The sequence below is a fragment of the Python bivittatus genome, unplaced genomic scaffold (assembly GCF_059951505.1).
Source record: "Python bivittatus isolate LINGU-HERP-01145 unplaced genomic scaffold, Pbiv_v1 ctg000480_np1212, whole genome shotgun sequence".
In the NCBI taxonomy this organism is placed as follows: Eukaryota; Metazoa; Chordata; class Lepidosauria; order Squamata; family Pythonidae; genus Python; species Python bivittatus.
Genome location: NW_028277075.1, coordinates 31,162,053 through 31,175,004, shown reverse-complemented (window position 1 = coordinate 31,175,004; position 12,952 = coordinate 31,162,053). Strand labels below are relative to the sequence as shown.

At 36.7% G+C, this 12,952-nt stretch overlaps 1 protein-coding gene across 8 annotated transcripts in view; it reads left to right on the top strand.

Moving 5' to 3' along the window:
• Positions 1-12,952, top strand: part of GPHN (gephyrin) — a 284,049-nt gene that overhangs the window by 130,610 nt on the left and 140,487 nt on the right. For 4 of the 8 annotated variants that reach the window (XM_088145626.1, XM_088145622.1, XM_088145628.1 and 1 more), the window contains exon 5: positions 7,649-7,687. The exons of the other annotated variants lie outside the window; for them this stretch is intronic. In XM_088145626.1, coding sequence (XP_088001752.1) covers positions 7,649-7,687 — 39 coding nt within the window. The remainder of the gene's footprint in view (positions 1-7,648; positions 7,688-12,952) is intronic. 8 annotated transcript variants of the gene reach the window in all.

The following is a 12,952-nucleotide window of genomic DNA, read 5'->3' as shown; positions in this document are numbered from 1 at the left end:
ACTAAGTTATTGCACGCAGATTCTGCATGTGGCAACCAACTTAGTCCAATTGTCTTGTTGATAAGAGATGTAACACTGTAGATAACTTTTCTTGGACAGTTCATTGCTAGATGTTGAGTAGACAACAAATGGATTTTTACATCTAATACTTGGAAAAGGGCCTTCCAAAACCTGGAGATAAATTGATATCTATGACATGAGATCACATGATTGACTAAACCTCTGTACCTAAAAACATACTCTAAAAAAAATTGTGCTGTTTTGTGAACTGATCAGAGGCCCTTGCAAGGAATGAAATGAGCCATCTTTGTAAACAAATCTACCACTCCAAGGATGGTAGTATACTCCTTTTTCAGGGGTACATCAGTAATAAAATCCATTGGCACTGTGTCTCAAAGTTGCATAGGGGAACTCAGCGGCTGCAGCAAGTCATCTGGAACAGATTTTGCCTGGTGGCAAACATGACAAAACAAAACATAGTTCTTGACAGTTGCCCTCACTTACTTACTCTCCTATTCTGGACCAGGAGACCCTTCAGACAGTCACTCACACTCTAGTCACTTCTTGAATGGCTTACTGTAATGAGCTCTACATGGGGCTGCCCCTGAAGCTGCAGCTGATCCAGAATGCAGTGGCATGAGCAGTGTTGGGCATGGCTTGTTATGCCGGTGTGACCCCACCATTCTATAAGCTACACTAAATACCATTTGGCTTCTGGGTGCAATTCAAGGTGCTAGTTATCACTTATAAGCCCTTTCATGGCATGCAGCCTAGTTATTTGATGGAATGCCTGCCTCTGCTTGTTTCTGCCTGTCCTGTATGATTGGGCAGAGTAGCCATGCTCCAGGTCCCATTGATTAAGCAGTGTCATCCTGTGGGACCCATAAACCAGAGCTTCTCTGTCACGGCACCTGCCCTCTGGAATGATATCTCCCCAGAGATTGATAGTTCCCAGCCTGACGACATTCAGGAAGCTATTAAGGCCTGACTGTTCTCCCAGACTCTGGGGCAGAGTGAAGTTTGAGTCCCTGTTGGATGGGTTTTCTTTGGTTATATGTTGTTGTGAGGGCGGGGCATTTATGATTCTTTTTTGTGTTTTGTGTTTTTTATTTTTATTTGTAAGCCAACCATTCTCATTGGGAATCAGGCAGCTTATAAATTGTATAAATAAATACATCTACAAAAGTCTGCATATTCTCTGTCACATGCATAAAACCCCCACACACCAAGAATCATACATGAATTTAGATACATCTATTTCCTTCCTTCCTTCCTTCCTTCCTTCCTTCCTTCCTTCCTTCCTTCCTTCCTTCCTTCCTTCCTTCCTTCCTTCCTTCCTTCCTTCCTTCCTCCCATCCATCCATCCATCCATCCATCCGAAACAGCAAAACAAGGGAAAAATATAGGTTGGGTAAAAGGAAGGAATAACTGCATTGGGAAGGAAAGAGGAAGTGTCAACAAAACAGTGGAGATAAGAGGAGGAACTGGGAAGGGAAGGGACCCCTGATAAGGCATTATGTAAAAAGAAACAGGCATTTTATCAGGCAAATAGCTCCACTCACGAAGCAGCTAATATTTTGATAACTTTCAAAGGGCATCCACCCTGTGAAGTTGTCTGTAGCCATGAGCACCTTCACTTTAAGAGAACCATAATAAATCAGTGTAGAAAGCCATCTAGTTCAGCATCCTGTTTTCTGCAGTATCCAGCAACATCATTATGGGGAAGCATTGTGAAAAAGCAAACATAAAAGTTGTCCCCTCATATTATGCCTACCTATTGTATCTATTAGCGTCTATAGGTTCTACATGGCTTGTAGTTATTGCTGGATGTATTCTCCCTGATTTTGTTTAATACTGTTTAAAGTAGTCTTAAACTACAAGATATTGTCATATCATTTGGAAACAAATTCCAAGCTTCAGTTTAACAGATGTTAAAAAGTTTTTCTTTGTCTGAATCAGTTAATTTTATTAGATAAACCTTCTGAGACTAGGGGTGTGTGTGTGTGTAACATTTCTATACAGGTGGTCCTCACTTAAGAACCACTCATTCAGTGACTGTTCAAAGTTACAATGAGTCTGAACAAATGGTACGTACAACCAGTCCTCAAAGTTCTGGCCATTGCAGCATCCCTGCTCTGATGTGATTGTGATCTGGGAGCTTGGTGACTGGCACACAATTACAATGTCACAGCATTCTGCAGTCACATGATCATCATTTGCAACCTTCACTGCCGGCTTCCAACAAGCAGAGTCAATGGGGAAGCTGGCAGGAGGTCGTGAATGGCGACCTGTGATATCGTGCTTAATGACGTTGTGGGATTCACTTAAAAATGGCAACCGAAAGTGCTGGAACTGCTGTCACTAAGCAGCACCATCACCTGATGTTGTGCTTTATGACCACATCACTTAGCATTCTGGTCCCAATTATTGTCATTAACCAAGGAATACCTGTAAATATCCGTCTGTATTTGATAGATCATGCACAGGTTATAAAGCTCTACCAAGTGTACACATACTAAAGATGTGCAAAACATTCTGTGCATGGAAAAGCAGTTTTCAGGTTTCCTTGCCCAAATCTAAGCATCCATAATTTGGATGTTTTGTACCATGCCTGGAACAAAATGGGGCTGTTTTAGTCAATGCCCAGATCTGAACAGGGTATTCCAGGCAAAACTGGTTCATAGGAGGGGAGGAATGGGGACAAAGCCAAGGACTTTGGGAAGGAAGAGCAAGGCCTCCAATATGGCACATTCTGTGAACTTGCCAGCCGGTGATCTTCCTAGTGCCTCACTCCCCACAGGTACCATCAGTGTCCCATTGTCCTTCCCATCTACCCATCCTCCAGAGCCTTCCTTGCCCTGCCCTGCCTCCTGCATGTCTTGAGTGTTGGCCATTTACTCTCCAAATGCGCTCTCCTTTTACTCATAACTCCTTTGTGTTGAAAGGAAGGTAGATGAGACCTTAACTTTAAAAATACAGGATTATCAGAAAGATTTTTTTTTTTCTTTCCAGTTTAGTTTTATGTATACAGTCACAAACTGTGGGAGCTTTCTGATTTCTTTTTCCCTTCCTAGGGTGACAACAGAAATGATTTATTGATTATCAGTAATTTAGTGCATGACTTCCATTATTTTGTTGACTGACTAGAATCCTATGCATTGCAGAAAAGTGTAGGGAGCTCTTCTACAACGGTATTTCCCAACCTCTAGGTATTAAACATCAGTTTCTAAGTATGGGCATGCTGGTTGGGGATCAGGGAACCTGTAGTCCAACATACCTTGAAGGCATCAAGCTATGGATTAGTGTTTTAGAATATGCTTTCAGCTTATGTGGGATGTTGATCAATCCTGTTGAGTTTTCTTGTTGCCTGAAAGGAATTGTTAAGGCATTCTTATGTACATTTGCAGGAGGAAGGGAACGAAAACTGCTGGGAATATGGGAGAGGCAGGTGAGCTAGTGGGATATGCCAAGTTGGGATATTGTTGGCAGAACAGAGAAGGGGTTGGAAAGATTGGGGTCTGACAGGCCATTGGGATATGCCACACTGGAATATCTGTAGCTGGCAACTAAGGAAAAGGAGGGAGGGAAGCAAGGCACTTGAAAGTTTCTGGGCAGGTAGACCAGTGATATATGCCACTCTTGCAGCTGCTGAGGGGAGGGAGGGGGCAATGCGCATCTGCTTTGTCCTATTCATCCCACTGGATTTTGTTTCATTTGAAGCCCCAAAGAATCCACCAGAAATTCAGACAGCTCCATCAATTCTGACCTTTAGAAAAGTCATAAAGCTTAACTATTCAGAAGAGCATTTATTTAAGATCTGTCATTGGTACACCTCTTATCACTATTATTTCTGGTTATAATAATTTATGAAAGGTTTTGAAGATGTTAAGGATTATTATTTCTGTATTCTGTTTTTAAGTTATGATCATTTTTTAATAGTGTACCACTGTGATTCCATATGGAGTATAGTGGTATATTAATAAAGTAAGTAAACAAAAATTAAATAAATAAAAACAAATGACACTCAGAATTTTGTTTCTGATGAACCATGGCTGACCCAAAACTGTTCAGCAGAACTTCTAGAATGCACTGATTTGTTCCAGATTGTAAACAAAATAGTTTTTTTCTGTATCATACACAACTCTAATACCCATATTTTTTTTCTTCTGAACAAGAAAGCCCATATTAATTCATTCATCACAACTGTGTACCACTGGACTTTCCAGTCATATGATTATGTCTTTCTTCAAGAAAAAAAGAGTGTTATAATCCAGATGATGTCATTTCTAATGTTTGCTTTAATCTTTGATATTTCCTTTTTCTCAGGGTGACACATATTTTCACTGAGATGTCTGATATAGCCCTAATCTCTTTTTCCCCCCAATTTCTCATTTCCAGTTTAAATCAGTGTTGTCTGCAACAGCAGGCTGGTCACAACACAGCTAATGTTTATACTTACTGATATTAGGAGCAATCACAATATCAATTCCTAGAGATATTTCTGTGCAAAAGTGAGTTGCCTGACTATTGAAGGAACAGGTTCTTTCTGTGAAGTGCTTTGTATTTCTCTGAATATGGTTTTCTTTCCACAAGAAAGCTAATTGTACCATATCCATGAAGTCTCTAATATTTCTGCCTCCATCACTTTTACAGGTCAGATATTTTGGCCTCAAATGAACAAACTTGATCTTCTTTGTCATCTCTGTGCAAATCCACAGAGGCACATTCAGAACTTGTTATATGTCAAAGAGGTTCTCACCTTTGTATTCAGTTTCATTATGACCGTTGCTGCAGTAGCTTCAGGAGGAACTTCTGCTTTTATTTATTTTCCTCTGAGAAACTGAATTATTCCTTCATTTCCCTCTTTTCTTTTTTCTTGTTCCTTCTGCATTTTGCCAAGAATATTCTTGGACATGTCTGTGGAATCACCCTTAATCAATGTTTATTTAATTTCAGGGAATTTTATTTAATTTCAGTTAATAGTAGGTAGACCAAAGGATAGCTTCACTTGCTTCAGTGGACACCTGTGGTGCAGGAAGCAGTTTCTCAAAAACAATTAGGAAACAAATTACCATCCTTGACTGGCATAGCCATTGCCACCTCTGTCTTGGAGAGGAACTAATAATAGATGTGTGTTCTCATTATCAACCTTTTATCAGCACATACTAAAGATGTTCATCCCAGGTACAAGGGGCATTGTGAGAGCAGGCCCTCATGGAAGTAGATGCTGTGGGCAGTGTTTTCAGCCCTCATGAGCAACTCTGCTCTATTTCTGTACTGACTGTTGAATTTGGTTTCCAGATGGGGAGATCACCAAACTATTTCAGTTTCTAGTAGCCTGACTCTTACACCATTCTTCATGAATATAGACATCCCTTTGACATTGACTTGGCTATTACTACTTTGATATCATTTACTTCAGTGCATCTATGGGTTTTGGAGCATATTAGGCAGGCAATTCCCTAGATACCAAGCAAGTATTATGAATTAGTTAATGGAATATGGATATCCTAAATTAAGCAAATTCCTTGTGTCTAAAGATTGATTGATGAATTATGTACCATCATGTTGTTGTTAACTCTTAGAGACCACATAGATAGATTTTCTCCATGATGATCTCTCCCTAATCTCTTCAGGTCTTCCAACAGTGCACTCATTGCTACCATAACATCAGCCTTGTTGCTGGTCATCCTCTTCTTCTCTCTCCTTCTACCTTTCTCAGTATTAGAGCCTTCTCAAGAGAGCTAGGTCTTTGTGTAATCTGTCCAAAATAGCATAATTTGAGCCTGGTCATTTGTGCCTTGAGTGAGAATTCTGGGTTGATTTGTTTGATGATCCATTTGTTTGTTTTCTTGACTGTCCATGCAATTCTGGAATCCACAGGGTGTTGTAAAATATATGTGGAATACCCTTGACATTTGGGGATAAACAAATATTTTATTTTCAATAATGTATATGATCAAATTATATGATTAAATGTTTGAAGTGTTAGTTCTTTAGACACATTTTTGGAATTATTTGTTTATTTATTAGTGGTGACCCTCAACTCAAGAAGGCCTGGTAAATGTGTGGCAACAAAAGCAAATACCTTTTGTTATTGCAATTTTAATTTACCAGGGATCATGTTGTAAAGCATGAAAGTGGTGGGGGGATGGGGCTAAGAGAAATGTGTGTTTCACAGCCAAAGTAAAGTGATGTGGCTATCTAAAACGTAAACCTCTATAAGTCTATTAAATCCAGGATCTCAAATTACTTAACTGCACCACTCCTTGTGGGAAGGAAATCCTATATGGTTGTGGCCATCTCCTGCCATATAGCACACCACAAACTTTTTTCAGATTTTTATATGTAATATAATACATTTCTCAGTAATCTGCTGTCCCTCGTATATTTACCCAAGGTACACACTTTAATTCTTTCTTTAATGGAATATAGTGCACATAACTTTACTAACTATATTTCCTTAATGTGCTTTTTTAAAATGAACTATATGATATCATTATACAAAAGCAGTAATGCCACATTGTACATTTGTACATAGTTTTATACTTCAGTCTAATTAATATGTAAACTGAGACAAGAATATACTTTTTATATGTGTTTTATATAAACATTTATATATCAAATGAATTATGTCTTTTGGTGGCATCTTGCTATATTATAAAAATTATTCCCTGAAAAAAGCGATCGCTTATACTATTAGTTATTAGTTATATATATTCACTCTTCACCCAGGCCTTCGGTGAAGGAGAGGGAGACCCCTCACTTCATCACTCTTACCATCTTTTATCTTTATCTTTTATGTTTTATTGTAATTTCTTTATTTGATTGTTGCAAACTGCCCAGAGTCATTGAGAATCGGGCAGCATGTAAGTTTAATAAATTATTATTATTTGCAAAATACTATACACCAGCATAATATATTTTTCTTCTTTAATCAATTTTGCACTCTTCTGAAAAGACACAACAAATTAATTTATCATTTAAAGAGTAACCTTACTGAGACCTCACTGAAAAAAGTTAACTGATTCATCATCAGTCATATTCCCTTTCTAAATTAAAATGAGGAAGAATGTATCATACTTAGGTGATATTAAATTTAAGAGTCCATGGTCCATTTCTAAGGTTCACACTTAATATGTTCATCTCTTATCTTCTTTAATGAAAAGAAGTTGCCTGTTATCCATATTGTCTAGCTGCAGCAAGCAAGTCTCATTTGCTACTGCAAAACATTTTTGTAAGCCAGGCAAAAATGTCTATTTGAATTTAATCAAATGTATTGGTTTGCTTACAAAATATTTCTACTATTTGGTGCAGTCTACAGAATGTTCATTTGGAAGGGTTTGTTTTCACTGAGAGATACTGCCCTCATTCTATGTGTAGGTGATATGGGGGCAAACTCTTCTAAGAAAATTAATTACAGGTAAGTGGTGTTGTTTTGTGAGTAGAGGTGGAACATTACAATACTAAATGCTCTGTGGTTTTCAAACTTTTCTCAAATCTCAGAAAATGTTTGCATCTGGGAATGAGCAAAGGTTCTGACCAGTTCTTATTATTCTGTAAGCACATCATCATCCCTAAACTGATCTGCTTTTCCTTGAATCTGGGAGTCAGAAATCCCTTTTTCTCTTCTGTTTTTCTGCTGCAGAAATTCCCAACATTCCCATTTTGTGGGCTCCAGAGAGGGGTAAGCAATATCTTCAATCCCAGCCAATGATTTCTAATCCAGTTCATTGCTAGTATTTTTGTTTGTTTTATTTTGGCATCATTTATTAAAAACAATTTTAGATGCATACTCATTTTTAAAATTTCCTTGTGGAGTCTCATGTTCTTAATTTTGTTTATTGGAGGGTCCCCAGATCTCCATCAGGCATTAGGGCTCAGCCTCATCTCCATTTGTGTGCTGTATTCTTGTGAATTTTCATATAACTATGTTGCCCTAATGTTATTTATTAGAAAAAGACCATCCAGATTCTGGGGTTCTTTTACTTACAGTAGTCTTAGTTACCAAAATAGTAGTGTCATCAACTGCCCCAACATCTATTCAAGAGCTTTTTTTCCTTCCTTGGCAGCTGCTGTTTTTAATCATACATGGGCATGGCCCTGTTCAATCTTTGCTTTGAAAAATGATATGGCTCTCCCTGCTTTCTTTCTGCTTTGCCTACTTGCTGGCTACCTGGCATTGCAATGCACTGTTTGCTGCTTGATTGCCTGGAAATGGTCCTCTTTATCTTTGATTGTAGCATTTACTTAATATACTGCCCATGACCTCTGGCTGCCATTTGTATGTGACTATTGATGGATACTCCCAGTTACCTCTTGTTGAACCTTTTCCCTCTTTTCACTGTTTCCAATGCTACTATGCATCTGCTGACTTCATCAAATTGCTGTCCTGAAGATTTGTGCATCTGCTAATTGATCCTGCTCTGTCAGTTTGCTATGTCTGCCTTTCTTTCCTGCCTTGTCTGTTTGACCACTAGCTTATGTTGATCTCATGCTACCCTTAGAATTTGATTGCACATTAGTACTGCCATTTTTATGCAATCCTAACCATCTGCTGATTATTTGCTCTTTCTTGTTTATGTACTGCTTACTCTTCCATCAAAAAATTAAAAATGTGAAGAAGAGAAAAATGTTTTGATCTGGCTCCAGTATACCCTTATTCAGTACCATATACTTGATTTTTAAAATGTTTCTTTCCTTTATTTTTTATCAGAATATTGGGTCTCACCCCTTACAAAGTTTAAGTAGTGTAGATCTCCTATACTGTATAGTTTTTTCTTTACTAAGTTACCTGATAGGACTAAGTTATGTCATGATATATGTAAGGATTTGCAATAAGGAGATTTGATGTTTAGAAACAGTACAAAGTGGGGATGCTTTCCACTGGGCTATATAATATAATTATTTGACCTGTTAAAAAGGAATCTTTCTTGACTACATTTGCTTTAGTATTTGCATAATATGTCTTCGTGTCCAGTTTATACTAACCAGTTATGTTCTTGGTCTAACACGAGTGAGAGAGATTATCAAATCCTAATTATTGTTCTAATTAACAAAGAGTATAAATAGTCTACAAAAAGTCAGAATTAACTTGTAGAAAAATAGCCCAGAAATGCTAAGGCACTTTTAGAGAAAAGCTAGAAAAGGTTCCCAGTGGAATAGCTGATGTAATGCCAGCATATATTATCTATTTTTTCTTAGATATATTATTTCATTTTATGTACTTTTTTAACAGAGTTGTAGGGGAAACTTTTTGCTGAATACTCTGAGCTTTATATTTTATTTAAGAAAAAATCTAGAAGGCATTAGCTATTCAAAAGGCAGTAACATACTCTTTAAAATATCTTCTGGCAACTTTCCATGCAGTATTCCAAGAAGATGCAAGGACCTTCTGAGAAAGAACCCCAACTTCAAAGTAGGTCTTTCTCCTCAGTCTCAATGTTAAGATTTCACTCAATTGAAATTACCTGGGAATTTTTCTCTTAATCTTCTCTAAAAATACAGTATAATCTCTGACTTGACATATATTTCCACTCTCACATTATCATTCAAATAATAGAGAGTCTTGTTTTCTGAACCATGTGTTGATAGCTTTATATTGAATAAAGTGATATTTAAATTGCTACTAGCAGTGACTTCAATATGACAAGATAGTTATTGTACACCTGATTAAATTATAAGAAATTTGAAAGGCAATTGTAAATTGTTACATAATCTTCCCCAGTTTCTACCTTCAGCTCCTTAACTCACTGTACAATTGTAATTTTTGCTTTTTTCTGATACTAACAATTTAGAATGGACACAAATTCCATGTGGTAGAACTGAGAAACACTCTTGAAGAATTATAATCCTGTTCCAGTTTCTTAGGAATCTTCTGTTTGCTGCAGCATTTTTTTTTCCTAAATCAAGTCACAAGTATCGAAATCCTTGCTTTTAATTTGAAGCTTTCCTGACAGGTTTCATTATGTTAGAAATCAGCCAGTCTGACTCCTAGAATTTTTTATATTCTATCGCTTGAAAATGTATGTATATTCAAAGTGGCAGGAAAAATTTTAATGTTCCTAGTTACTGGAATGATCTTCCAGCGAGTGATACACACATTCATGAGTTTTGATGTATCATTTCTTGCACTTTCTTTCTGTTTGCAACTTCTTTCATAGCATGAATAGTTTTTTTGGTCTTGTTATTCTCGATATTCGACTCTTAATGAAATTCTGTTCTTGACTTTTGTTTCTATTTGAAAAATACTTCATTTTACCCTTTGACCTGTATATGACATTTCAACTGTGTTTTAAATACATTGCTCAAATGCATAAATCTATATTAAAATTCTTCATCTGAAATCTTTTAGCATCACTTTCAAGGAAATTTCTCTATTATACTTGTAAGATTTTAATTTTAGGGGGAAGGAGGTTGACAGTGCTCTAATTAATTTCTTCCAAGTAAAATTAAAACACGAATACTGAGTTACTTGAAACAGTTTGTTCTCTTACAATTAAAGCAGAATTTTAGTTCTTATTTCTTATATGCATCCTCATTCCCCCTCCCCTCAGTTTAAGAACTGCAAAATTAAGGATTCAATATCTTAATTCCTTCTGAAGTCTTACACCATTTTAGTTGAGACTTTTAAACAGATCTGTTTGAAATATAAATTAAAAATTCCCCAGTGGAAGATCCCCTTATCTTTGGCTTTGTTATTCAGTTTAGCCTGTACCACAAGGAGCTCTTTGTCTGTAATAAGGATGAAATATTCTAAACTACTAAGAATCACATAAGGCCACTTTTGCAAAGGTTTTTAATTACATCTAGAAAATTAATTTGAAACTGAGTTTAATACTCTTATGTAGAATTGGTATATTACTGGATTATTATACTATAGGCATATTTATGTGACTTCATTCAGAAATTGTAACCTTAATACTTCATAATACTTTATAATACTAACAGAATTCCATATTGTTTACAGTATGTGTACAGTTTGTAATTTTTCCTCTAAGTGTGTTCTTTGTACATATAAATGATGTGACAGGGCAGTCATGTAATTCCTATAAATTGCTTTGCAATATCAAGAGCAATGGATGGGATTTGTTTTAACCCTTATTTATGTGATGTTATATTTAGTATTTATTATTATTTCTATGGTTTTAATGCTGTTATTGTCATTTATATTTTTACTATTTCATGTAAGCCACTTAGGAGCATAGTAGAATACAAATCCTAATAAATAAGCTAGTAAATAATAGAATCACTGAATTTGTATAATAACTTTTGTAAGTTAGATAAAAATAAATATAAAATAATTGGAAATCAAATTTAATAAAGACTGTTCTTTCCCCTTTAACTAGGTACAGCTAATTTTGCCAAGCCATGACTTCCAGTCACTATCAGTTTGCTCTCTGCAAATTTCATGGTATTGGTGGCATGTTAATTGGTGTAGTATTTACTCTTGATATGTTAAATTTTGTATGGTGCACATTTCAGCCAAGGTTTGATGTGTTCAGAATTTTTTAACTTGAAGTTTTTGTTCTTAATCATTTGGGATCTGTATTGCATTAACTTAACTTGATCTAATGATAATTATATTACTATCACTGTTTTGCTTCTAGAACCTTTCAATTTTAGTTACTCTCATTTCTTTCATTTTCCTGGAGTACAGATGACCAGATGCAAAGCTTTTATATTTTTATCAAACATTTGCATTATCATCCTTCCATTTAAAGGATGGAAAGTAATGAGGAAAGAACATCATTTCATGGTGAATTTGAAAGTTAAAGTGTCAGCAGTTGAGATTATTTTAAAAATCCAATCTAGAGTGGGGAATATAATGTCAGTGACTGCTTATTACATCAATACATGTAACCCATATGATATTCTTTCCTGACCCCTATTGCATTGGTGGGCTGTTGGCCAGCTGCCTTGTTTTGGGTGGTGAATTCCCTTTTGGATAAAAAATGCTGGTAGATCTCCCACCTGGCAGCTGTGACTTTTATGCATAACATTTTACTAATAAAATCACTCAGAGTCTTGATTTGGCATGGGTGAGTCTACAGTGGAGGCTGGAGTGAATTTTGCCAAGTAAATCATGAACAGGCAGTTTCTGATGTTAATTAAAAAGGAAGTAAAAGCAAATATAGTGTCCTTTCAAGGGCTCCATACTGCAGCTTGGGCTCGATGTTTTTCCCTTAACTCCCAGAGTGCTCCACCTGCTGGAAATTGATTGCTAGATTGCAGTCTCTTCACAGGGAGCCTCTGTAAGGAGTGCCTATGCTTGATCCTGTCATCATCTTCATCTGGAGGTGATTCGAAAGAGCTGATCTGATTGCCAGCTCTCCTAATTACTACGGGTGTCGGCTCCACAAAAAACAGAGCCGTATTCAATCTGCCATTTCTCGCCCAGAAGTCCCAGTACAATATTACTAACCTTCATATTCAGTCATGGCATCCCTGCCTCAAGCCTGAGAACTGCATTGCAGATGCTTAGAAGCAGAAAGGATGGGCCTGATAAATTTAGTTTGTAAGATTTCTAAGGGGATTTTCATAAAGAAAAGCCCAGTCTGTGCTGCATATAAAATCTGGGCCAGGGTTTTGGCCTCAAACTCCCCTCCTCTGATAAAAAGGAATATCTTGATAGCCATCCAGATTTAGATGCTCACTCATTTATTTAAATTTAGTGGCCTCATGATTCCAAATGACTCTCAGCATCTTATACTTTAAAAGAACAAGATAATGTAAATCTGGAAGAAACAATCACAATACAACAAACAAAAACTGATAGGGGCTCATCAACCACCTTATTCTCAATATTAGGAGCAAAGCTATTAAGTTTTCAAAAAATTTGGGATCATCATCAAGATGGGAGCCATGTGGATCTCTGTGGGGATGCTGTTCCAGAGGGTGGATACCACAACAGAGAAGCCATGCTTCCTAGGTCCTGACAGATGATATTGTT